At 53.6% G+C, this 23,053-nt stretch overlaps 1 protein-coding gene across 1 annotated transcript in view; it reads left to right on the top strand.

The window, feature by feature from the left end:
- RUNX3 (RUNX family transcription factor 3) overlaps positions 1 to 23,053 on the top strand; it is a 57,963-nt gene that overhangs the window by 10,234 nt on the left and 24,676 nt on the right. The window contains exon 2 of the mRNA XM_090268809.1: positions 22,476 to 22,741. Within this exon, the coding sequence (XP_090124935.1) occupies positions 22,476 to 22,741 (266 nt within the window). The remainder of the gene's footprint in view (positions 1 to 22,475; positions 22,742 to 23,053) is intronic.

The following is a 23,053-nucleotide window of genomic DNA, read 5'->3' as shown; positions in this document are numbered from 1 at the left end:
AAGCCGTCGTGCCTACAACAGCCCTAGGCTGGAAATAAATCTGTCCGCTTTTCCTTCTTTGCTCTTTATTTCTTTGGCTCATGCAGGCTTCTGTTCTTCAGGAGTCCACAATTTAAAAAATAATAATAATAACTTAAGCCTTGGGCGAGATCTTACCTGGAAGATTTTAGAAAAGCAAGAACATTAGGGAAATCATGAATCCACAGCATCCCCACCACACCTACATTTATGCTGTAGCTCACCTGAAGGACGCGGGAAATGTAAAATTAAAGTCTGTTATCTCATCACCCAGAGAAAACCACCATCATTTGGCATATTTCCTTCTAGACTATTTTTCCAAGGGTCTGTGTTTTGCCTGTAGAGGCTCTTTTCCCTCTGTGGATGAGACCATAGAGAGACTTATGACATATCCAGGAACTTCATCGAGAATATTAATAATCATTGTGCACATGTGTCAGGACATGTCTAGGAAGAGTCTAGAGCAGCTCTGTGGCATACAACTTTCGGTGCTGATGGAAACATTGTATGTCCATACTGCCCAGTAGTATAGCCACTTCCTGCGTGTGAACACTCAATACTTGCAATGTGCTAGCCCAGAGCCACAACGTGTGCAACTGATGGACCAGATTTTTAATCATTTCATTTTAATTCTTTTAATTGAAATAGCCACCTGGGCTAATGGCTACCTTGTTGAATCATGCAGACCTGAAAGAGTACTTGTCCAACTGTTAACTCAGGTTATCTCTTGGAGTGAGATTAGGGGGTTCTCATGTTCCAACTCAAAATGTTTGAAAAGTCTTATATATAAGAAGAATGGCCCTGGCTGGTGTGGCTCAGTGGATTGAGTGTCGGCCTGCAAACCAAGTGTTGCTGGTTCGATTCCCAGTCAGGGCACATGACTAGGTTGCATGTCAGGTCCCCAGTTGGGGGCACATGAGAGGCAACCACACAGTGATGTTTCTCTCCCTTTCTTTCTCCTTTCCCCTCTCTCTAAAAATAAATACATAAGTAAATAAACAAATATATATATATATAAAAGAACAGTTGCCTTTCATAATCACAGCAAAGCTACTGAAGATGTTAAGTTTTTAACACAGTCAATGTCATGGAGGGGAGGGAAGCTTTAGATTTCCAAAAGCGTATCACCGGGGAAGATTGATTCTGGCAAAATGGGATCTATTTTTATTCTTCTTATTAATGTACAGAAGAAAGCATATGGGTTTAGAATCAGAAGCTGTGGGTTTGTCTCCCGGATCTGCCACTTACTGGCTGTGTGTCCACTTAACCTCCGTGAACCTCGGCCTCCTCACCTGGAAGATGGGGATAGTGACTCTGCTGACCTCCCCAGGCTGCTGCGAGGATGGATCAGACAGTGAGGGCGAGAACACAGGGGACCAGCTGAGCAGTGGAAGCCTTCATCACTGGAGATGACTTCCGCAGAGGGAGACCACTCGTCTCTGTGAGGGGAGGTGCTCACAGCTCTCACCCTGTCTGCCATTTCCTAGAAACAAGGAAATGAGGGGCACCTCTCCCAAGGCGTGTGTGGCAGATGCTGTCAGGTGTTGAGCAGAAATACAGGGGCTCTGTGACCGAACAAGAGTGGGAATGGCTGTATCAAACACTGTTTCACTGAGTGTTCTGCTTCGGAACTTTCCAGAGCCTTTGATATGCTAATGCACATAGGCTTCTCCTCCTGGGCTGGTGTGCTGGCTCCCTGGGGTGGCGGAGGGGGCGGGGGGGGGGGGGGCACTTTGGGAAAAGCTGCTCTAAGGAGAGCTGTTAACTCCACTATGGCTGTGGGGGCAGAGAATGATCTTTATTTATTTATTTATTTTTAGAGAGAGGGGAAAGGAGGGAGAGAGGGAGAGAAACATCACTGTGTGGCTGCCTCTTGCACGCTCCCAACTGGGGATCTGCCCACAACCTAGGCATGTGTCCCGACTAGGAATCGAACTGGTGACCCTTTGGTTCACAGGCAGGCCAGGCTCAATCCACTGAGCCACACCAGCCAGGGCAGAGAATGATCTTTTGAAGGACCTAAGAAATTGTATGAAACTTGAAAGGAAAACTGTATGTGTCCTGAATACAAAAAGAAACAGCACAAAATTGGGATTAGGAAATACGTAGTTGTTTAGAACAGCGATTTTCAAGCCTTTTTCATCTTGTGGCACACATAAACTAATTACTAAAACTCTATGGCACACCAAAAATTTCTTATATTTATTGCCAATCTGACAAAAAAAACCAGGTATAATTTTGATTTATTCGTACAGGATGCCTTTTTTTTGTGTTGACTGTTGTCATTCTTTTATTTGACAGTCTAAAGGGAATGAGGTCAGTACCTCTGACTAAACAGTCAGGTATCGAATGTGTTGAACATTCTTGCTGCACACTGTTTGAAAACAGCTCGCCTAGAAAATGTAAATAACGACAAGTCAACTCTTAAATAGTTGGTATATTAACAGTAAACACTTACACAGCCCCTACTAATGCCAGGCACTAAGTGCGTTACTTATCTTTGATCATTTCATCTTCACAACCCCGTAAGACCAACTGCTATTATTAAGCCCGTGTTACAGATGAGGAAACTGAAGTCCAGAGGAGTTAAGCCACTTGCCCGAGGTCACCCCGCTGGGGCTCAAACTCAGGTAGCCTGTATCTGGAGCCTGTGTACCTCACCACAGCCCAGCAACTCATCAAATTAATGAGTTAACCAGGCTTTCCTGGATCAAGGAACATCCCTTGGCTCCCACTGGTCCCCTGGTCCCCTTCCCCGGCAGAAGGTGGCACTTCAGAATCAGGTTTCTCATTGGAAAGGTGGACCAGAAATCATCTGAGGAGCAAGGGAGGGAGATCTGAAAAACACAGTGCACGGTCCACTCAGCAGGCGCTTGGGGCGTGGCGGTCCTCTCCTTCCCCAGAGCACAGGTGGGGACCTGAGACACAGGGAGGGGACACGGTCAGAGCCGAGCTTGAAGAGCACCCCAAGGAGCCTGGCAAACCCCATGGCTGGCCCAGGGCCACAGCAAGGGGCCTCTTTCTCATTGGGCAGGGGCTCCTGTTAACCTTCTCATAACAGCACTTTGGTGGGGGCCTTTCCCCTTGGGCTCTTCTCCCTGGGCCCCCCCAGGTCTCTCAAGGGTCCCTCCCACCTAGTGCAGGTTCTGCTTGTTCCAGCATCGTGCCGAGGCCTACTGCCCTGGGCATCCTGCTGAAGTACCTCGGAATTCTCTTCCCAGGTCCCCATGTGGGATGCGGGACATGCACAGAGACATGCCTCTGCCTGTTCATGGACCCCACACCTGCCTGTCTGCCTGCCCTGAGTCACCACGCCTGTGCCAGCATCACGAGGAGAACTTTATAGACATCACTGCTAATTCTCGCAACCCCAAGGCCAGTATTTGTGTCCCCATTTTGCAGAAAAGGAAAGTGAAGCCCAGCGAAGCGAAGCCACCAGCCAAAGGTCCCGGGGCTTATAAGCGGTAGAGCTGGGGTTTGAACAGAGGCTCTGCTCACCACTGCCACAGGGTCCCCCAGCTCCTGAATACATGGGCTTGACTTCATACCACACATGCCCCCTGCACCCCTGCAGGCTCGGAGTTGGGTGGCTGACCCTCCTGTCTGAGCTGGGGTACCCCTCTCAGGCTGCAACCCAGGGGGTGTCATGGGCTTCAAGGTCAGAAGGGAGCCCCCACACTTGGGTTCAATGCTCTGTGGTTGCTATCTTGACATTCTTAATAATTCTATCATTTGATTGGTGTTTTGTAAGTGAAGTCTGATGCAAGGGTGCCCCGCTCCTGCCGTGGGAAGGGCCTGGGCAGGGCCTGGGCAGGGCCTGGGCATGAGTACAGGTTTTCGGGAGACAGGGGCTTGTGACCCATACACTAAGTGTGAGGGTGGGAACCCAGGTGAATGTGAGGGTCTGCACTCACCCCACAGTGTCCCCAGGTCCAAAGAAGTGTGATGTGAGATAGCAGATACAACACACCATGACAGGTCTAGCAACTGTCGAAGAAAGTGAAGTGTTTTTTTCCTGCTTTTTGAACAGAGGCCTCATATTTTCATTTCATGCTGGGTGCCCTAAATTAGGTAGCTGGCCTTGACTGAGGGTTGGGGAGAACACTCAGAGTAACCAAAATACAGTGCAGGAGCACGGAGGGAGTCCAGACCAGACCCGCGTGTTGACTTTTTCCAACTGAGTGGAAGGAGTCACACTTCCCCAGCTGTCCTAGGATGTCTGGGGTCTTGTCAGGACGAGGAGACCTGGTTTGAGGACTTGGGGACATGGAAGCCCCCCAGTGGCTGCCCTGAGCTCAGCAATGCTGCCTGGGACTGCTTGGAGGTGCACACCAGCTCACTCTCCCAGGACACCCCTGTGCAGTGGCTCATTCGGCCAAGTGCAAGCGGGGAACTGAGCTTCTATATCCACCCTGGTCAAGCCAGGCCCAAGGCCACCCCCAGCTCCAGGCAAGCCCCTGTCCTGGGGAGGTTTGGCCCAGAGTAATGCACCTGAGGTCATGGTCGATGGCCTGGTAAGGTGGATCACCTGACTGTGGCTTTTCGATACATGGCACTGATGAAAAGCTTCTACAGGTTCCTGCTGAGTCGGGGAGGTGGGATCATAGCTCAATCAGCCACAACCTGGACTTGGGATCAAGCTGTGGTCAAGGCTGGGCTCGGTTTGTGGCCATTTGAGGGCTAAAACTGCGGACTTGTCTGTCTCGTTCACGGTCGAGTACCCAGGGCTGAGCTAGATCTGACTTATAGGAGGTGCTTGGTAAATACTGTAGAAGGAATGAGTAAATGAACAATTTTCTCAGGGATTGAGACCTGGACGCTGAGAGCAGGTGTACCTTCCAATTAGCCAGACGTGGGTTCGAATCTTGGCTCTACCACTTACTCCCCAAGGGAGATATTTCATGTCCCTTTCACTCAGTTTCCTCATCTGTACGATGGGGAGAATAACAGTACAGAGAATTAAGTAGAATAATATTTAAAGTGCTTAGCTCTGCCAGCAGCCCATGTGAAGTGCTTGATATGATTCTGTTAAGACCCCAAAGACCCCTACCCCTCAAAGGTGCTTTGGCTCCGCGATTTCAGGCTTCAACATTTCTTAAGTGTTTTTCTGTATTTTCCAAGGTTTTTTCATTGTGCTCATTACGGTATCACACAGGCATGTGTGTGTGTGTGTGATTCAATTAATGTTATTTATTAACAATATTGTTTTAAATAGACAATAAATAAAAGGAGGTGAGTCAGAGTCCGCTTCCCTCAAGCATTCACAGAGGTCATAGCTTCCTAGAGGCCCTCAGAGCATTGGTGCCCGGTGCCTGCCTCCACGTGCCCCTCGCCCATGTGCACCCCACCTTCAGGTTAGACCAGCACCAGCAGAGAGGTTCCGGGTAGAAACTATGGGTGTGGTTGGTGAAGCTTCTATCACAAGCTGTCCCAGCTTAGCAACCAAAGTCTGGTCCCCCCTCTACCTAGTACCCCTCAACCCCCCTTGCTCACCCCACCCCCACCCCACATGTGAGCACACATACTCACACAAGATAACACACATCAGAGGCCACACCCACTGTGACAGACAACCAACTTTTCAGGAACCTCTGCTTGTGGGGACCAAGGGACACCTGGTGGTGTGGTCTGAGGGAGGCCACAGGGGGAAGCTGCTTTTTCCTACCCAGGCTGGTCCCTACTTCTCTGCTCAGGAAGTCGCTCCTCTTTCTGGGGGTCCCCAGACACTTTCTACTGGCCCCTGTCCAGGGAGCTGATGCTTCTGGAGGAAACCCAGGATTGATAGGACAGAGAGGAGGCCCTGGCTCCGAAGAGGTTGCCTATCTGGGAGAGGCCTTGTTGATGCCTGGAGGACACATCACCTGGTAGGTGGGGAAACTGAGGCTAGGAGGGGCAGGGTCACCCCAGGAAGACGGAGGCAGAGGAGGTGACCTAGAGATGGCAGTGAGGAAGGCAGGCCTGGTCAGACCCCTCTGGGCTTCAGTGCCTGCACCCATCACACTTGGGCCAATCAAGGACCTTCCAGCTCCACCAGTCAGATGTGCTGTAGCTCTGGAAGGCTCCAGGGAGCTCCAGTGAAGGCCGCACAGCTCCCTGGCTGGGAGGGGAAAGAGGATGCAAATAGGAAGGGTCCCTAGGGGCCTGGGTTAACCCCTTGAGTTCATTTCTGGCCTCTTCTTCCTGTGGGGTCGGTTAAAAAATAGCCTCCCATCTGTAGGGGCTGAGGGGGCCAGGCTCCATCTGGGGCGATCGGGTCTTCCCAGCCCAGCCCAGGACCCAGACCTGCCTCCTCCTGTCCCCAAAGACCAGGCGTGGCTGCCTGTGGCGAGGTGGCCTGTCTGACAGACCTTTTCTCCCTTTGACTCAGCACTGAGGACCACCACTCCTCTGCTCGAGCAGCCGCAAACCCAAGAGGCTACTCCTGGTCCCTTGATCGCCCACATTACAGGTGGAGAAGGTGAGGCATAGAGACCTCCCAGGACACACGTGGAATCAGGACAGGGGGCAGGATCTGGCCACCCAGCTTTTAGGCCAAAGCTCTGTCCTGGCTTCCTGTTGATGCTACGACCGTGTCCGCCTCGGGTAGCAGGCAGCAGGGGAGTGGGAAAGAGCTCTGCACTCCCAGCTTCCAAGGCCCACAGCTCAGTGGTCTACAGAGGCAGAATCAGTGGTCTAAATGGACACAGTCCTTGGAGGGCAGGAGAGTCAGCCTCACACCAAATCAGGCCAGCCTGGGGTGAACCCCAAATGCCCTGTTTCCCTGCGGGGCCACTTAGTTCTCAGACCCTCAGTGTTCTCACTTGTACGATGGGAGACAGCCGTCGCGGCCTCTGAGGGTGACTGTGAGGACACACTGCGATGCACAGGGCCTGGTCCGAGGAGACTCAGTCAAGGAATTATTAACAAGTGTGACATCTACACGGGATGGAGGTCACGAGCACCCTCAGTCTGTGGTCATCTCTGAGGCTGTTTTTGCTTGCAGCCGAGTGTCTGAGATGGAAACCATGAGCCTCAGACCATAATGTGAACAAGTGGCTGAATAAATGGGTATTTTCAGCCCAGATGGAAGCAGTGAGGTCTTGGGTATGAACAGGGCTTTTCCTCAAAGGAGGATAAATAATTTCACTGGTTTCCTGCCAAGCCCAGAGGCCAAGGCTGCTGGTGGGAGTGAAGCTGAAGAGCCCAACAGTGCCCACACTGGGCCCCCGCCTGTAACTCGTCCTAAGATAGGAAAGGAATCAGGGACGCGGCTAAGATGTCCACACCAGGGTCTCCCAGCAGTGTCTTCATGGCTGAAACCCAGAAGCACTCTAAAGAGCCAACCACAAGGGACCACCACAATGGCCTAGCTGGTGTGGTGGGTGGGCGGGTGGGTGGGGTCTCCACACTCCTATCCCCACCATGCCCAGTCAGTGCAGGCATGTCCCCTGCCATCAGGAAGAGGATTAAAGACATGGGGAAATGCACACTATATGTTGGTGAGTTTCAAAAGCAGGTTCAAAACATGTGCTATATGTTCCCAACGTTGTAAAAGAAGGAAGGGAGGGAGAGAACAGGAAGGGGAGAGAAAAAATTGAATCTATACGTACGGTAAGAACACCAGAAGGCTAAAAACCAAAATGTTAACCATTGTTCTGGGTGGCAGGATTATGGGTGGTTTTAATTTTCTTCTTCATAATTTTATTATTTTCTAATTTTTTCTTTAATGAATGCGTATTATTCTTATAATCAGAAAAAGTGTGTTTTGTTTCAAGAGATGGGGGATGGGAGTTAGAGATTGTTTGTCTCCTTTCGGACTCTAAAACAGGCTGAGAGGGAATGACGTTCATTCGTTCACTCGCTCATTCATTCATTTATTCATCCTCAAATGCTTCTGGAAACCCCCCTAGAGCCAGGCTCAGTTCTAAGTTCTGTGGCCAAGGAGCTGAAAGTGACCCCTCTCTGTCGACAGGGAGGTCACAGGTCTGGGGGAGAAAAAGGACACAACAGTAAGTCTTTAAAATGCATTCCAACAAGGGCCCATGGGGGGCCAAGTCCTCCTGGAAGGGTCAGAGGTGGTCCCACAACAAAGGGAAATTAGGACAGGGTTTTGGTGTACAAGCAAGAGTTCTGCAGGCAGAGAGTGGGGAAGGCCACCTCCTGCAGAGGCACCATGGGCTATTAGAAAGGAAAAAATCTGCTCTGTTGCGGGGGAGTGTGTCAGGAGACAGAGCGAGGATGCTCTGTGAGCCGGGTTCTTCAAGGGCCTTGAATTGCCTGGCTCTGTCAATGGTTGTGTGACTCTGAGCAAGTCACTAAACCTCCTACGCCTCAATTTCCTCCTCTGGAAAATGGGCTAATGATCTCATTGGGTTCCTGCAAGAAGTGAGTGAGTGAAAAATTGTAATGCACTCAGAACAGAACCTGGTGCGTAAGAAGGGCTGCGAAGCTCTTTGCTCTTATTTTTTGCTGTTATTTCCACTTATACCTGCAGGCACTCTGAAAGTCAAACTGATTTTTAAGCTAGAGATTATGTTTATTCATTCATTTACTGATTTCACTCATTCAACAGATATTGACTGAGATCCTAGAATGAACCCAAGCACTTTTTTAGGCAACTGGGGTAGAGTTGCCCGACAAAATACAGGACACTCAAATAGCTTGAATTTCAGGCAAACCATGAATAATTCCAACATTTGGGACAATGTTACACTAAAAAATGTTTGCTGGTTATCTGAAATTCAATTTAACTGGTTGTTCTGTGTTTTTATTTAATAAATCTGCAACTGTAACTGGGAATGCAATACCAAATGAAAAAACAAAAACCCTGCCCTCCTTTTAAGGGGGAAAGAGACAGCGATTCATAGGTAAAGGCATAACTTACCAGGGAGTGATACTTGTACTGAAGAGCTAGAAATCACGGGAGAGGGATGTATCCATTTCCTACTGCTAAAATACCAAATCACCATGCTTAATACAACATAATTATTACCTTACAGTCTGGGGGCCAGAAGTCCTCAATGACTCTTACTGGGCTAAGAGCAAGGTGTTAACATGACTGTGTTTCTGGAGGTTCTAGGAGAATCTACTTGCTCACCTTGACCAGCTTCTAAAGGCTACCTGCTTTCCTTGGTTGGTGGCCTCTTCCTCTCTCTTCACAGTCAGCACCTCTGGGTCAAGTTCTTCCCATCTCTCTGGTTCTCCCATTCATTTTCCATATCACATCTCCCCTGACTGTCCTGCCTGCCTCCCCTTCCACCTGTAAGGACCCTCATGAGACATTGGGCCCACCCAGATAATCCAGAATAATCTCCGCATCTCAAAGTCCTTAACCTTTACCGTACCCACCAAGTCCCTTTTGCCATGTAAGGTGGCTTACAGGTTTCGGGGGTCAGGATGTGGACATCCTTGGGGGCCATTACTCTGCCCAACCACAGAAGCTCACAGAGGGCATCTCGCAGCGATGCAGGGACCTGAAAGAGGTGGGGAGTTGAGCCACACAGACAGATATGAAGGACAGGATGTGCAAAGGCCCTGCAATCAGGGTGTGTGACTGGTGTGTCGAGGACCAGAGAGGAGGTCAGTGTGGCAACAGCAGCAGAGGGAAAGGGATAATGGAAGGAGATGAGGGCAGAGAGACAGAAGGGGGCCAGTCACGCAGATCCCCGTAGGGCAGATTGGAAGAAAGAATCGATGATGCTCTTCCCCACTCCTGGTTCTCATTCCACCAGCCCCTGTCCCCAGTACCATCCTGTTCTGCTAAGTTGACACCCACTCCAAGTGTTCACATCAAAAGCCCAATTCCTCACATTGCAAAATGAGAAGGAAGAGGGTTTCCCTGCAACGACAGGGATTCAGATTAGATGTTTCAAAGAACTTCCGGTGTGCTAGCAGGAAACTGTTGATTACCAACCAGAAAGATTGGTAACATGTAGCAGACTAGGTCTTCCCTGAGGGTCAAGGGGTCCGTGCCCTAGGCACCTCGCATTCAGGGGCCAGCCAAGCTCCCGAGATGACCTGGAGGAGTGGTGGGTCCTGCCATTGGCCTCCCCTTGGCGACTGGTCGTCCTGTGACCTCAAGAACCCATGTGCCTTCCCCAGACCTGTTTCTCCCACAAGAGGGAGTTGGGCTCAAGGATCTTCAAGGCCCTCCCAACACTGACCGCAGTGCTTCCCACACTCTAAGACTCTCTGATCTAGGCATCTTATATTCTAGACAAAACCTCGTATCTGTGTGACCTTAGGCAGGTTGCTTAACCCCACTGAGCCTCAGTTTCCCCATCTGTAAGTGGAGGTAATCATAGAACCCAGCTCCTAGGACAGAGTGAGGATGAAAGGAATTAAGCTCAGAGCTGTGCCTGGCACACAGTGAGCGCTCAGATAAACATGAGCTCTGACGACAAAAATTCTAACATTCTCGGAGCCGGGGGCCCAGGGTCCCTGACACTGTCTCCAGGAGCCTGACATTTGCTAGCTGTGAGATTCCAAGTCTCCAGTCCCCCACTCTGCCAGCATGCCCCCCATGCCCTGGCCTCCCCCACGTGCTGGGTGGCAGGCCTACTCCATAACCACATGAAAAGCCATTCCCCCAGGGTGTCCCCACACCTGGGAAAACCGGCAGCCTGCCCAGTGCTCGCCCCGCCTGGTGGCTGGAACACCGGGCAAGATCAATGAAGGCCGGCTGGGCTCCCAGTGCTGCCACCTTGTTCCAATCAGCACTGGGTGCCTTCCACTCTGGTCCCCCCACTTCCCCCCTACCCAGCAGCCCATACTTCCAGCCTGTGCCGCCACCCACTTCTTGCTGGCCTTTGGTCCCTGGGGGTCATCTGTGGACCCTGGGCCATAACTGTCTTGTTTCCATGGTGTCTGTGCCACCCATGGGCCAGGCCAGGCAGCACAGGCTGCCTGGGTTCAATACTCAGCTCTGACGTTCACTTGCTGTGTGAACTGGGGCAGAATACTAACCTCTCTGTGCCTCAGTTTTCCTAGTGTTATAATGGAGGTGATAATTTAGTGGTGGCTGCAAGACTAAATAAAATAATACATGTAAAGTGTAGATAGCATTAGTTTTTTTAATTCAGGGGCCTGGCCCTGCTACAGACAGCAGAGCACAATCTCAGCATCCATAGATCTTGGTTTAAATCCCAGCTCTGCTCCTTCCTGAGTTCAGGAGACTTACTCAATGAACCTCAGTTCTGCCTATAAAGTAGCCCATGTACCTGAAAGGCTTTGGTAAGATTGAAGAGGCTCAGTAGGGAGCAGGCTCAGCAGGGGCCAGGTATCCAGAAATGCTCCATATAGGGGCTGCCATGAGGATGGCTGGAAGGGCCAGCAGATGATTCGGCTGGGAGCAATCTGGTTGGCAGGACAACCTGGTTAAAACAATAATTTGGCCAAGAGTAAACACTGCACAGCTTGACGCAGCCTGGGCAGTTCTATGACTATGCAGTTGTAAGCATTTTTGTCCATTCTTTTTTCCGAGGTTTGGGGGAAGGGAGCTTTTTCTGTTTTTGTTTTTGTGTTTATGTTTTGCTTTTCTTTTTAAATATGTTATTGCAAAATATAGTAACAGAGAGTGTAAATATAAATACTGTTTAGAGAAAAATAATAAAACAGATATTCATATGCCCACCCCCTAGCTTTAAAGAACCCCACGGACAGGACCTTAGGGCTCCCCCAGTGTCCCTGGCCCAGTCACATCCCTCTTTCCCCCTCCTTCTCCCTCCTTCCCCTGCTATGGCTGGATGGGCGGAACCACTCTCCTGGTCTTTGTATTAGCCATTCTCTTGCATGTCTGTATGCTTTTTGCTTTCAGTATCGTTTTCCATTTATAAGAGCAAAAATTTGGGGATGAACTGAAAGGCAGCAATAGAGGGTGTGAGCTATCAAGCTACTGAAGAAGTTTACATGGGGCAAAGAGGACGAAAGATGGGTAATTCTCCCCATTTTACAGAGGAAAAAACTGAGGTTTAGGGAGGCTCAAGGTCACGCAGCCAGAAGGTGAAGACACCGGGAACTCAGAGCTGACTGAATTGCAGACCATCAGGTCACACGTGGAGCTTTGGTGCCATGGTCTCATTTGATCAGAAATGTTTACTATGCACCCATCCTGGGCTGGACACCAGCATCTGGGCCAGCCTCCTGCCCCTTCCAACACTTTGAATTCCCTCTATGATATCCTGGCCTCACCTGAGTATCTCCCATGACAGGAAGCCCTCTACCTCCGGAGGGGTGTGTCCCCTTCTCCCTCCGGCTGGCTCTCTATGCTTCTTTTCCTTGTAAGTTGCCCCATACCCACCAGCCTAGTTCTGTCCCCTGTATCCACAGGTTGCTCTGCCACCCAGCCCCCAGGCCTGCTCTTCTCCAGGACAAAGTCCCCAGTTGTTTTAACAGTTCATCATGGGACAAGGTTTCAATACCATTCCCCATGCTGAGGTCCCTGGAGGTGTTACCAAGGCCCTAACAGAGGGTTCAGGCTGACTCATCCTCCCGAGGTGGTTGAACTGTGACGGCCGCTGTTTTGAAGCTCCCACTGCACGCCAGCAGCCCCTTCACACTCCCTTTGGGCAGCAATTATTACCTCCATTTGACAGGTGTGGTGGCTGAGGCACAGAGAGGCATGTGTCATGCCCAGGGCCTCTCAGCCAGGTGCTGGCGCCAGAGCCTGGGGTCCCCAGGCTGGTGCTCTGCCCTCTAGCCCTGGCTGCCTCGGGGAACCCCGTGTGCAGACCCCCTGTTACAGCCACTGTCCTCTGGGCCAGCAGGGCAGACTTAAAGTCAGATGCCAGGGAAGTGTCCAGAAACCCAAGGCTGGCAAACTACCTAGGAAGTCAATGCCTCTGAATTAAGGAGAAGCAGAAACTTCCATGGCCAGGGCTCCGCTCTTGCCAGGGCTGACCTGGATTACAGGTCCAAGCTCTGAGCCCTGATTCCACGCCTGCCTTAAAGCTTGTGTGTGGATCCATCCACGGGATTGTCTGCGTCTACACAACCTTGCTGTGCACCTTGGCCTCTGTGTGTGTTTACCCAACCTTATACGAGGGCTTGTCTGCATCTACACATCTGTGTATGTCTCTGTATGAGCATCTTTGTACACACACACACTTAACTGTTTACATGTGTGGCTGCATCATACCAGCTCTGGCCTCCACGAGGGCTTGTGTGTGAGTTGCCAGTGAGTGTTTGTGAGAGTATGCCCATAAGCATTGCATGCTGTGTGTGTCCATGAGAAGAGGGTGTGTTTGTGTGTGTATGCCCTGTGTGCTAGGGATCCAGTGGGGTCTTTTCCATCCTGGCTTCTCAGCACTCTCTCCCTCACCTGCCCCTCAGATCTTAGAGTCTGATTCTTCCCATTTTCCAGCCAAATTATAACCCACGGAAAAGGAGCCTTTATTATGGAAACAATGACACAGGAAACTGGGGCTTGGAGAGGCCAAAATGTGCATGGGAAAAATAAAGATGTTGCCATCACCGGGCACATTTTTTCTAATGTGAGTCCTTAGTTCCTACCAAGGGTCCTTAGCTGTGGATTCCAGACATGGGCATGTAGGGTACCTGACAGGCCAAGGTGGGCTGGGGCATGGGGAAGGAGGACTAGGCCAAGGCAGAGCCCCCGCAAAAGCTTTTGCAGAGGAGAGCTGGGCCCATAGGCAGTCCCCCAGAGTCAGGGCTAAACTGCTAATGAGCATCCTATGTGACCTTGAGCAAGTCCCTGACCTTCCCTGGGCCTCAGATTTCCCAGACTTGTCATAGATTAACATGGAATTCCAGGACATTGAAGATGGGCAATCCTTCCAGAGATCAAGTGTGGTCCAATGCACTTACCTCCCTGATGAAGAGTCCAAGGCCCAGAGAGGAAAGGGATCTTCTCAGGGTCACCCAGCAAGAAATAAGGGGAAGGCTCCCTGGGAGCCAGCAGCCAGTCCGTGAGCCTCAGGTCCCACCTGGGTTACAGGTCATGACTGTCCTTAGGCTCCATTCAGCCCCAGCTCTCTAGGATTCATGGGGGATTAGGACTCATTTGAGTCTGTCAAGGGATAAGGCCCAACCGTGTCCCCAAACAATGAGGTGGCAGAGGAAAACTGGAGCATGAAATAGTGGAGGAAGTCACAAAGAAGGACTTGCAGATATTTAGAAATGGGAGCTGTGGGGGCCAGGACAAACAGTTGAAGTGGAACAAACAATTAAAAAACTGGGGCCCGCCCCACCCCGCCTCAGCCCTATGGATCCAGGTCCTGGCGCAAGCCCAGGCTAAGGTGGCTCACTGTGGCACAGCCAGGTACTGAGAGCTCAGTTCATCATTGACTGTGTGTGACCACGAGCACCTTCATCTCTATGGCCTCAGTTATCTCTTCTGTTATTCGGGAATAAAGAGGCCTGACTGTGTGCTTCACCACCCGCCAGGGAATGGCGAAGATGAGATATTGTAGAACGTGGAGCGGTTCACTCGCTTCAGAGTCAGAGGTCTCTGACTTTCTTGCCCCGTGGAAGCCTCTCTGGGCCCCAGTTTCCACCGCTGCTCAATTCATCTCAGAGAATGTAAGCAAAGCAGGTGCTTAAATACACTATTCCCCAGGCCTGGGCATGTGGTAGGGGCTGGGAGACGTGTGGCAATTGGCTGGTGGAGAAATGTGTGGGCAAGACCAGTTACATAACTTGGGGGGCCTGCACAAAATGAAATTGCAGGCCCCACGTTCAAAAAGAATGAAGAAATTTAAGGCAGTGAAGGCAGAGCATTAAAGCAAGGGCAGGACCCTCTGAGAGCAGGGCCTGTGTCACTGCAGGGGTCCCAGGACAGGAAGCTGGCCCTGCCTATGGGGCATCTGGCCGGCTCAAAGCCAGTTCACGGGAAGGGGCTGAAACCCTTCCACAGTGACTTCCATCACTGTGCTGAGGGCCACCCCCTCTCCCCAGGGCTGCAGCTGGGATCGTGACTGCTGGGCCCTGCCACTCTCGGTGGCCATCACAGGCAGCATGAAAGACCAACTGTTCTCCACCTCGTTATGCCCCGTTTTTATCTCCTGCCATGCATACAGCACATAGTTGATTTCTTTCCGCAAAGGGCTGCGCTTTTTTTCTTTTCCAAGGGCGACGCTGGAAAGCCATGTGGCTTTTATTGCTGGGAGGAATGTCTGAGGCGTTCCTTCACCACCACATGAAATGGAGCCGTAATCTTCATCTGCGTAAGGCCAAAGCCCCTGGTCTCCTCTGAGCCATCGGCCTCTGAGATTAATTAAGGCTTCACAAGGACTGACAGTCATTAGGACCTTTTGGGGAGGTGGAAAATCCCTAATGGGACTGGCAGGGCCAGGGGGCCAGGGAGCCACGGAGTGGGTGGTGGGGTAAGGAGGGCTGCCATGAGGAGGAAGGCATCTGGACCAGAGTCAGTGGGAGGTGGCAGAAGGGGGTTCCGGACTCTGCCCCCAGCCTAGGCTGTGACCTGGGGGGTGACCCTTCCCCTCCCTGGGCCTTAGTTCTGCCATTTGATAAATGGGAGATTTAGATGTGATACCTCTGAGCCATGTGGAGTCTGACATTATAAAATTCTGAATCCTGCCCACAATTCTCATGCCAGGATTCTAATTCTATTCCATGATTGTAACTTCAAGTATCTGATTCTTGTCCATGACAACAGAGCGTGGTGGTCAGGAACATGGGCTCTGGGGCCAGTCTGCCTGGTTGGAATCCCAGCTCTGCACTTCCCCAGCTGTGTGTCCTTGGGCAAATTAGTTAACCTCTCTGTCTTCAGTCTTTTACTTGTAAAATGGGGGTGATAACTGTACCTCTCCCATAAGATTACTGTGAGGCATGAATAAGTATAAAGTGTGGGATCGGCCTGGTGTGCTGTAAGAGCTTAACTGTTATCAGAAAAGACTGACAGAGGTCAGGATTCTCCTCCTGTGGTTCCGATCCTATTTCAAAAAGTGGTTTCTAACTGGCTCCTATTCCTGCTACCTGATTAAGGCTTGGAGGCATTTTGAACCTGGAAATCCTGCTGTCTTTCCTCCACAATAGGGGATGTGAGAGACGACAGCCACTCAGAGGGGCCTTTCTCTCTCCCTGGCAGCCAGAGCTGAAGCCCACCCTGAGGCTGGGGAAAGGGCACACCCATCCAGAACCCTCTTGGGCTCCAACCTGCCCAGGTCCCTCTCACCACTCCCTGCCTCACCCGCAGTAGAGTCCTCTGATTGGATGGCTCTGCCAGCAGGTAGCTCTGCTCCTACCCACTGCTGTGGATGGAGAGTCTAAGGCACTGTGAACAGCCAGCAGGAGCTTGGATGAAGTCATGTTGAAAGAAGGGTGCTCAGGTTCTGAGGCTCAGAGCCAAGAAGCTCTTTATTCTCTGAGCCTCAGTTTCCCCATCTGTAAAATGGAGAGAATAAAATCTGTATCATGACGGTTAACTCCTAGCACATGGCAGAGGTCCAATACATTAGGACAGTTATTAGTTATAGGCCAAAGGGCTCTACCAGGATTACTTCTGTATTTTATAGATGACCAAAGCGAGAAGCGGGGAGGGTGGCAGGAATGCCAGACTCGGTGGTGGGAGCCGGAACCAGAACTCACTTCCCTGGCTACAGGTGGGGTCTGCCTCTTGTCCCTGCACCAGGTTCCCGCTAAGACTACCTCTCTCCCCTCCTCCCCTCCCTTTCTCTTATTCCCCAAGCTGGGCACCCTCTCAGGATGGACTACAGTGGGGTGGGAGTGGGGGTTGGGGGTTCCTCCGCTGCAGATGCCAGGAGCCAGTGCCACCTGAGGAGGTGGTGGTGAGTGGTCTGGGGGGCTCCAACCTGTGGTCACAGTGAAACTCAGCTGGGATCCCTCAGGGAGCCTGCCTGGCGCCTTGGGGGACCATGGAAGTACCCTCCCATCCTCAGATGGAAATTCTGGCATTTCTCCCTCCGGCGCTGGGCGCTCAGGGGTTGCATTCAGCCATGAGGTGCACCCTTGGGACCACAGTGCAGGTCCTGGCCCAGGCTCCACCTGGGGCCCCCACAGGCAGAGGTCAGAACCCCCACTTCGGGCAGCCCCATGCTGCCCCCTGGCTTTGCCCAAGCTCAGTCTCAATCCGGCTTCTCCTTGCTCACTCAGGTGACATCTCTCCCCCTTCCTGGGCCCCAGTGTCCCCAACAGTGAATTAGGGACTACAGCTGAGTCTGCCTCCTCCCAGGTGGTTCAAAGGCTGAAGGAGAGCACAAGGTGGGAGGGTCTCAGCAGAGGACCCCTGCAGCGCCCTTCCTGTCTCCCAACCTGGCTTTGAGGGGTCTGCTGATTTCCAAGTCTGTGGCTGTTTAACCGATTTTATTGCCTCTAGTTCTGCCGCCATCATAACAGCAAACGTTTATCCAGCACTTTCAATATCCGTATACCTGGCTCTTCCCATTACTTTATTCAACCAAGGAGGGGGATGTGCATAACCCGGTGGGGCCTCCGCTCCCCAAACTTTGAGTCAGATTGGGCTTTTAACTTGGCTCTGGTTCTCCCTAGCCCAGAAAACTCTGGGCAACATGCCTTGTCATTTAAATGGGTGTAACACCTACCACATACAATTGCAGAGAGGATGGGATGATGCGCTTTAAAGCCCAATCGCGGTGCCTAGACACGGTAACACCTCAGCAAATGTGGCTATCACTGTCCTTCCCACGATACCAGCCAGGGGACCAAGGCTCAGAGAGGTACAGAACTTACATAGCCAGTCAACAGCAGAGCCAGTAGCTGTACCCTAAGCACAGCGCTCTCCCCAGCTCCCCTCCTCCCTGCAGAGTCTGGCCCCTTGCAAAACAAAACTCTGTAATTTGAGAAGCGCACTTGTCTGCCGGCACATTCTGGAGCCTTCCAGAGGCTGTCCAGGAGAGATTGCTCAGAGCTGGATTCTCTGGGGTGAGGGCCCCCACCCTTGAAGCAACAACCCTTCAAACATAATAGTTTTTTCATGACCCTTCCTCAGTAACTTTATATGTATAATACATAATATATGTAATACAATATACAATTATATATGTATAAATGTGTGTATCTAAAACCAGGATGCAGACAAGTGCTGGTTTAATTAGCGGTATTGTCTTTCGTATTCTTTCACATGGAACAATTGATGGTATTTTAGATCCAGTGAAATTCAATGCCGCTCCCCTCCTAGGTGGGGTTTTCAATCCTTCGGATTTGTAAAATAGAGCGATTAGAACGACCTCCATTCATAGGAAAGAGAAGAAACTCAGGCTCAGTGAGGGACAGGAATGTCCCGCCTTGAGTTCCAGGGCACCAGGTAGATGGGTGACATGGTGATATTTATCCCTCCAGAGTTGGGGTGTGGAGGCTAAAGTGGGAGAGGTCATTCGTTTCTAGAAGACAGTCCTCTGTACTAGTCACTGGAGTGGGGCTCCTGTGAGACTCGAGATAAAGGGAACAGATGCTTCCTAGGAAGGGCTGGAGGGGGAGGTGGCTGACAGGGTCAGCTGAGGCCCGTTCCTACTTAGGGAAGTGCCTGGTGGGAGCCAGTGGGTTTCTAGAGTGAGGGTTTGAGAGCCTAAGGAAGGTGAATCGTCAAGATGCACAAGCAGCCCTGCGGTGGATGACGCAAGCCCTCTTGTAAGCTGCCTCTGCCCGAGCCAGGACGCAGTCTTTGCCCTCCCCAGGCGGCCCCCTGGCGAACCAAGAGGGCAGGATAACCATGGACATGAGAATTGGATATTTCACAACGGGACGTGTAAGGCCCAGACAGGGGAGGGGACTTGCTGTGGCCCTTGACAAGGAATGATCAGGTCTTATTTTTATAGTATAATAACAGCGACAGCTCCCATGGGTGGAGCACCCCCTATGTGCCAGGTCTATGCTAAGCACTTTACATGCAATTTTATGAAGAGGCCACTATTATGACCACCACTTTTTTACAAATAACACAGATGAAGCTCAAAGAGGTTTTAAGCAATTTTCCCTAGATCAGAGTAGGTGGTGGCAGAAGAAAAACTCAGGCAGTAGAATTGCAGACTCAAGCTCCCTTCACAACCAGAGAACCTCTTAGGTTTTCCAGAGCATATATGTCCATTTTCTGGCACATATAGGGGATCTCTCCCCCTCCCCAAGCACCAGGACTCTCCAAGAATCATATCTGCCCTTGGAAGCTCTCTGGCCAGCACCTCGCTACCAGGAAAGCAAGCAGAGTGCACTTCTAGACACCCCACCCTCCAGGGGCAGGAGGAGGGCTTCCTGGCACAGGATCATTCTCACCCCATGGATCCTCTCCCTGGGGTGAATGATATCGGCAGGAGTGGCCACCAGAACCAGGGCTCTGCAGGTCCCAGGTTGGGTCCCTGTTTACCCAGCTTTGGGGCAAGGTAAGCTCAGACTTCCCGGCTTCCGCACCCTGCTGCAGACAACTTGGGGGGCGCTTAGGTCAGAGCCATTTAAGAGAAAACAGGGTGTTTGTCTATCAGTCTAGTGGAAGAGAGGGAGGAGATGGCTGTCCATTTAAGATGGGGAAGAGAAAAGGTATCCCTGTGTTCCATATAGGGGAGTGGGAACTGTCCAATTATCTTACAAATGGGACAGAGAGAGAGGGAGAGCGGAATGGGGCAGGGGAGCACCCTAGGTCTGTCGGTCCAGGATGGGGCAGAAGTAGGTCGAAATTGGGAAGGAGCTGGTCTGTTCTGTGCATCCTTCTCAGCCCCGACCCCAGAACGGGACTGAAGAGGCCTGCATTTCTGTCCGGAAGAATGTTCCGCGGGTCGAAAGTGCAGGGACGCTCGAATGTCTGAGAAGCGAATGCAAAAAGCGCCAATGTCAAAGCGTGTCATCCACGGAGGGGGAGACGTCATCCTTCTGGCCTTTGGTTTGTTCGAGACGTAGCCACACAGATGTTGAGGAGCCGGACAAGACGTCTGTCCAGAAAGGGCAGCTCTTAGGAGATGACCCCCCGCTCCTGGACACGGGGGCCGCAGCTGGCGCACATGTGTGCGCAGGGCCTGCAGGGGAAACTCCGCCGCTGCAGAGTGCAGGCGCTAACTAGCGGTGGCTCCCGGAACTGCTCCGCCTCCGTCGGCTCCGGTGACCTCGGGCTGGAGACCCAAGAGCTCACAGACAGGGTCCTCAGGTTCTGGCGCCAGCCTTCAGCGAGCGCCCTCCCGAGCGCTGGCGCCAAGCCGGGTCCTGTGCCAGGTGCTGAGACCCACCCAAGCCCCATTCTCAAGAAACCCGTTTGTAAACCCGCTGTCGGATGAGAGGGAGAAATCAGGCGGAGGGGCAAGTAAGGGCAAGGGTGCAAACCAAAACAAACGAATCGAATTTAGAAATCCCTTCGGAAGCGGGTCCTGACCCCACAGTCGCTCCAGGGTAGCAGGCCCCGGACCCTACCTGGCTACGACGTGGTGGGCCTTTCGTTGGGAAGTTCCAAGAGGTCAGACACGCTAAGGTCCGGGTCCCTCGCCTTCTGGTTCTGCTGCTACTTACTGCCTGCGCTCCCGAGATCGCGGGCCTTGATGTTGGCTCTACAAAAAGTCCAGTAAGGGGCCCTCGCCCTCCCCGCTTTCGAAGTGGGCCGAGGAACTGATCGGATGCGCAGAGGCGGGTAGGGACCCGCTTTCCCGGTGGTCCCATCTGCTCTTCAGTGCACGCTGGGCTTGATTTCGTTTGTCGAAGACGAAATGGCGGTCACTGGGGCGAGGTCAGATCTAGGGCGAGATCTTGCCGTCACCATCGGATGCTATGCTTCTGTGCTCTCGAGGCTTGGAATTCGTCGTTTTGCACCTGTCGAGGGCCGGGAACAACCAATATCCAACCCATCTCCAAACGGCGGGGTCACTCGGCAAGAGTTCGTTCCCCAGGCTCCAGGGAGCGCATCGGGGGCGATAATCCAGAGAGAATGGGGCTTGATCTTTCCCTATTCCCCTCTCCTCCGTAGCCGTTTCCTAGGCCCGCTTGCCTGGCCTGGGAGAAGCGAGCGGAAGGGATTGTTTGACGTGAAGCCCGTGCAGTGGTTGGGCCGCGCCGCCAGGAGTGGGAGCGAGGACCCAGGGCCAGCGAGCAGACCCTGCCTCGGCAGAGCGGTCTGCATTCCTGCGGCGCAGCCGGAGTGCACCACCCGTGAAGGCGTGGGCTTGGATCCGCGGGAGGCGGTTTACATCCACGCGGGGGAAGAAAATTTCCTCCTTTGGAAGCCAGGGCCCTTAGCTTTGCGGCCATTCCCGTTCTTCTCACCACGAACTGGCGTCCTCTCCCACGATACAGGACCGTGGTTACAAGCACGGGGGCTGGGAGGTGGGGCGGGGACCAGGGGAAACACTAGCGTTGTTTAGGCCCCATCGTGTTTTTCAAGAAGGCACGGGCCTCCACAACGAAAAACGACGCGGCGAGGCCTGTGAGATTCTGACAGTTGTTTCGAGGCGAGTGTGGAGAGGAACGGGGTTAGTCTCCCCCAAGTCGGACGCGGGCCCGTGGGGGGGGGGCACCCTTCCCTCTGTCCCCAGGTTGGCACTGGGGCCTCCGAGGCTGGGACCAACGCCTCGCAGGGCTGGAAGCTGCAAAGGATGGGGCGCGCTCGTAATCTCTTGTGCGGTGTAGGCTCTTGGGTCAAAATAATTTGCAGCGGGGCAGCGAGAAGCCTCTTGGGGCAGCTCCCCGCGCGATGTCACCCACCCTGGGACCCCTGCGGCTCCCCACTGCAGTACAGGCCGAAAGCAGCTGGAGTTGGGGAGGCTCGACCGCAAGCAGCGGGGAAGGTGGAGGAAGGGGGAGAAAAGGGGAGGCGCGGCCCCGGAGACGGCAGCAAATGAGCCTTCTGTAGGACCCGGACGTTTTAAACACATTTTTAGCCTCGGCCCCGGTCCCCCAGAACCCTTGAGGAGCCCTGGGCTATCGCGCCAGGGGATCCAACCCGGGTGTCCTCCGCCAGGCGGAGCCTTCCGCCCCTGCGGGTGGGGCCGCCTTCAGCGGTCCCCGGTCCTCCCCCCGCGAGCACTGCCCCGCGATGGGGGCTCCGATTGGCTGCGCAACGCGTCGCTCGGGCCGGCCCCGCCCCGCCGGCTCCGGGGTACTAACCCCGCGCGCGGGCGGCCGCTGCACCGCCACTTGATTCTCGAGGATTTGTTTTGGGGCTGCGGCCGCGTAGTTGGCGGGGCGGCCGCGAGCGGACTGCGGGGGCGGAAGACGACGGCGGCAGCATCCGCGCGGGCCGCGCCACGGCCGAGGCAGCCGGGACCGCCGCGAGGGGCTGCCGCACTTGGGCAGCCCGCCCAGAATGCGGGACTAGCCGGCAGGCTGCGCGCGGCCGTCGGGGCGGCGAGGCCTCGCTGCGGGAGGGCCCCGGCGGGGCGTCCCCGGGCGTCAGCCCCTGCGCGCTGAGGCCCCGGCTCGACCGCTTCTGCTCTCCGGCTTCTCGCGGCAGCGGCGGCCGTGGAGGCGCCCGCGCCGGCTGCCCCCGAGGGAGCCGCGCCGCCGCCGCCGCCCGTCCGGCGCCCTGACGGCCGCTGTTATGCGTATTCCTGTAGACCCGAGCACCAGCCGCCGCTTCACACCTCCCTCCACGGCCTTCCCCTGCGGTGGCGGCGGCGGCAAGATGGGCGAGAACAGCGGCACGCTGAGCGCGCAGGCGGCCGTGGGGCCCGGAGGGCGCACCCGGCCCGAGGTGCGCTCGATGGTGGACGTGCTGGCGGACCACGCGGGCGAGCTGGTGCGCACCGACAGCCCCAACTTCCTCTGCTCGGTGCTGCCCTCGCACTGGCGCTGCAACAAGACGCTGCCCGTCGCCTTTAAGGTGAGTACGGGGCCCGGGAAGGGAGGGCGCTGGCCCCGGGGCCCGGGGCGTCTCAACTGCAGGAGCCAGGGCTGGGAAGCAAAGGGGAGAGGATGTACCCGCGACCCCGCGGCGAGACCCAGGCAGCTGGGCCAAGGGCCCTTTCGGTCTCGCTGGGGGTTCGGCCCGGAGACTTCTTCGGTGTTCCCTCTTGCATACACCCCGCATGGGTGACTTCTAGGGAGCTTGCTCCCTCTCCACCTTCGGGGAGCCCTGCGGAGAAAGGCTGATATGGAAACGGGCGGACCGGGCTCCCCTCCAACCGGGATCCCT

Source organism: Furipterus horrens, unplaced genomic scaffold (genome assembly GCF_987537825.1).
Source record: "Furipterus horrens unplaced genomic scaffold, mFurHor1.1.pri manual_scaffold_3, whole genome shotgun sequence".
NCBI classification, from domain to species: domain Eukaryota; kingdom Metazoa; phylum Chordata; class Mammalia; order Chiroptera; family Furipteridae; genus Furipterus; species Furipterus horrens.
Note: the sequence above shows the minus strand (reverse complement) of the source record. Positions and strands in the feature narration are given on the sequence as shown.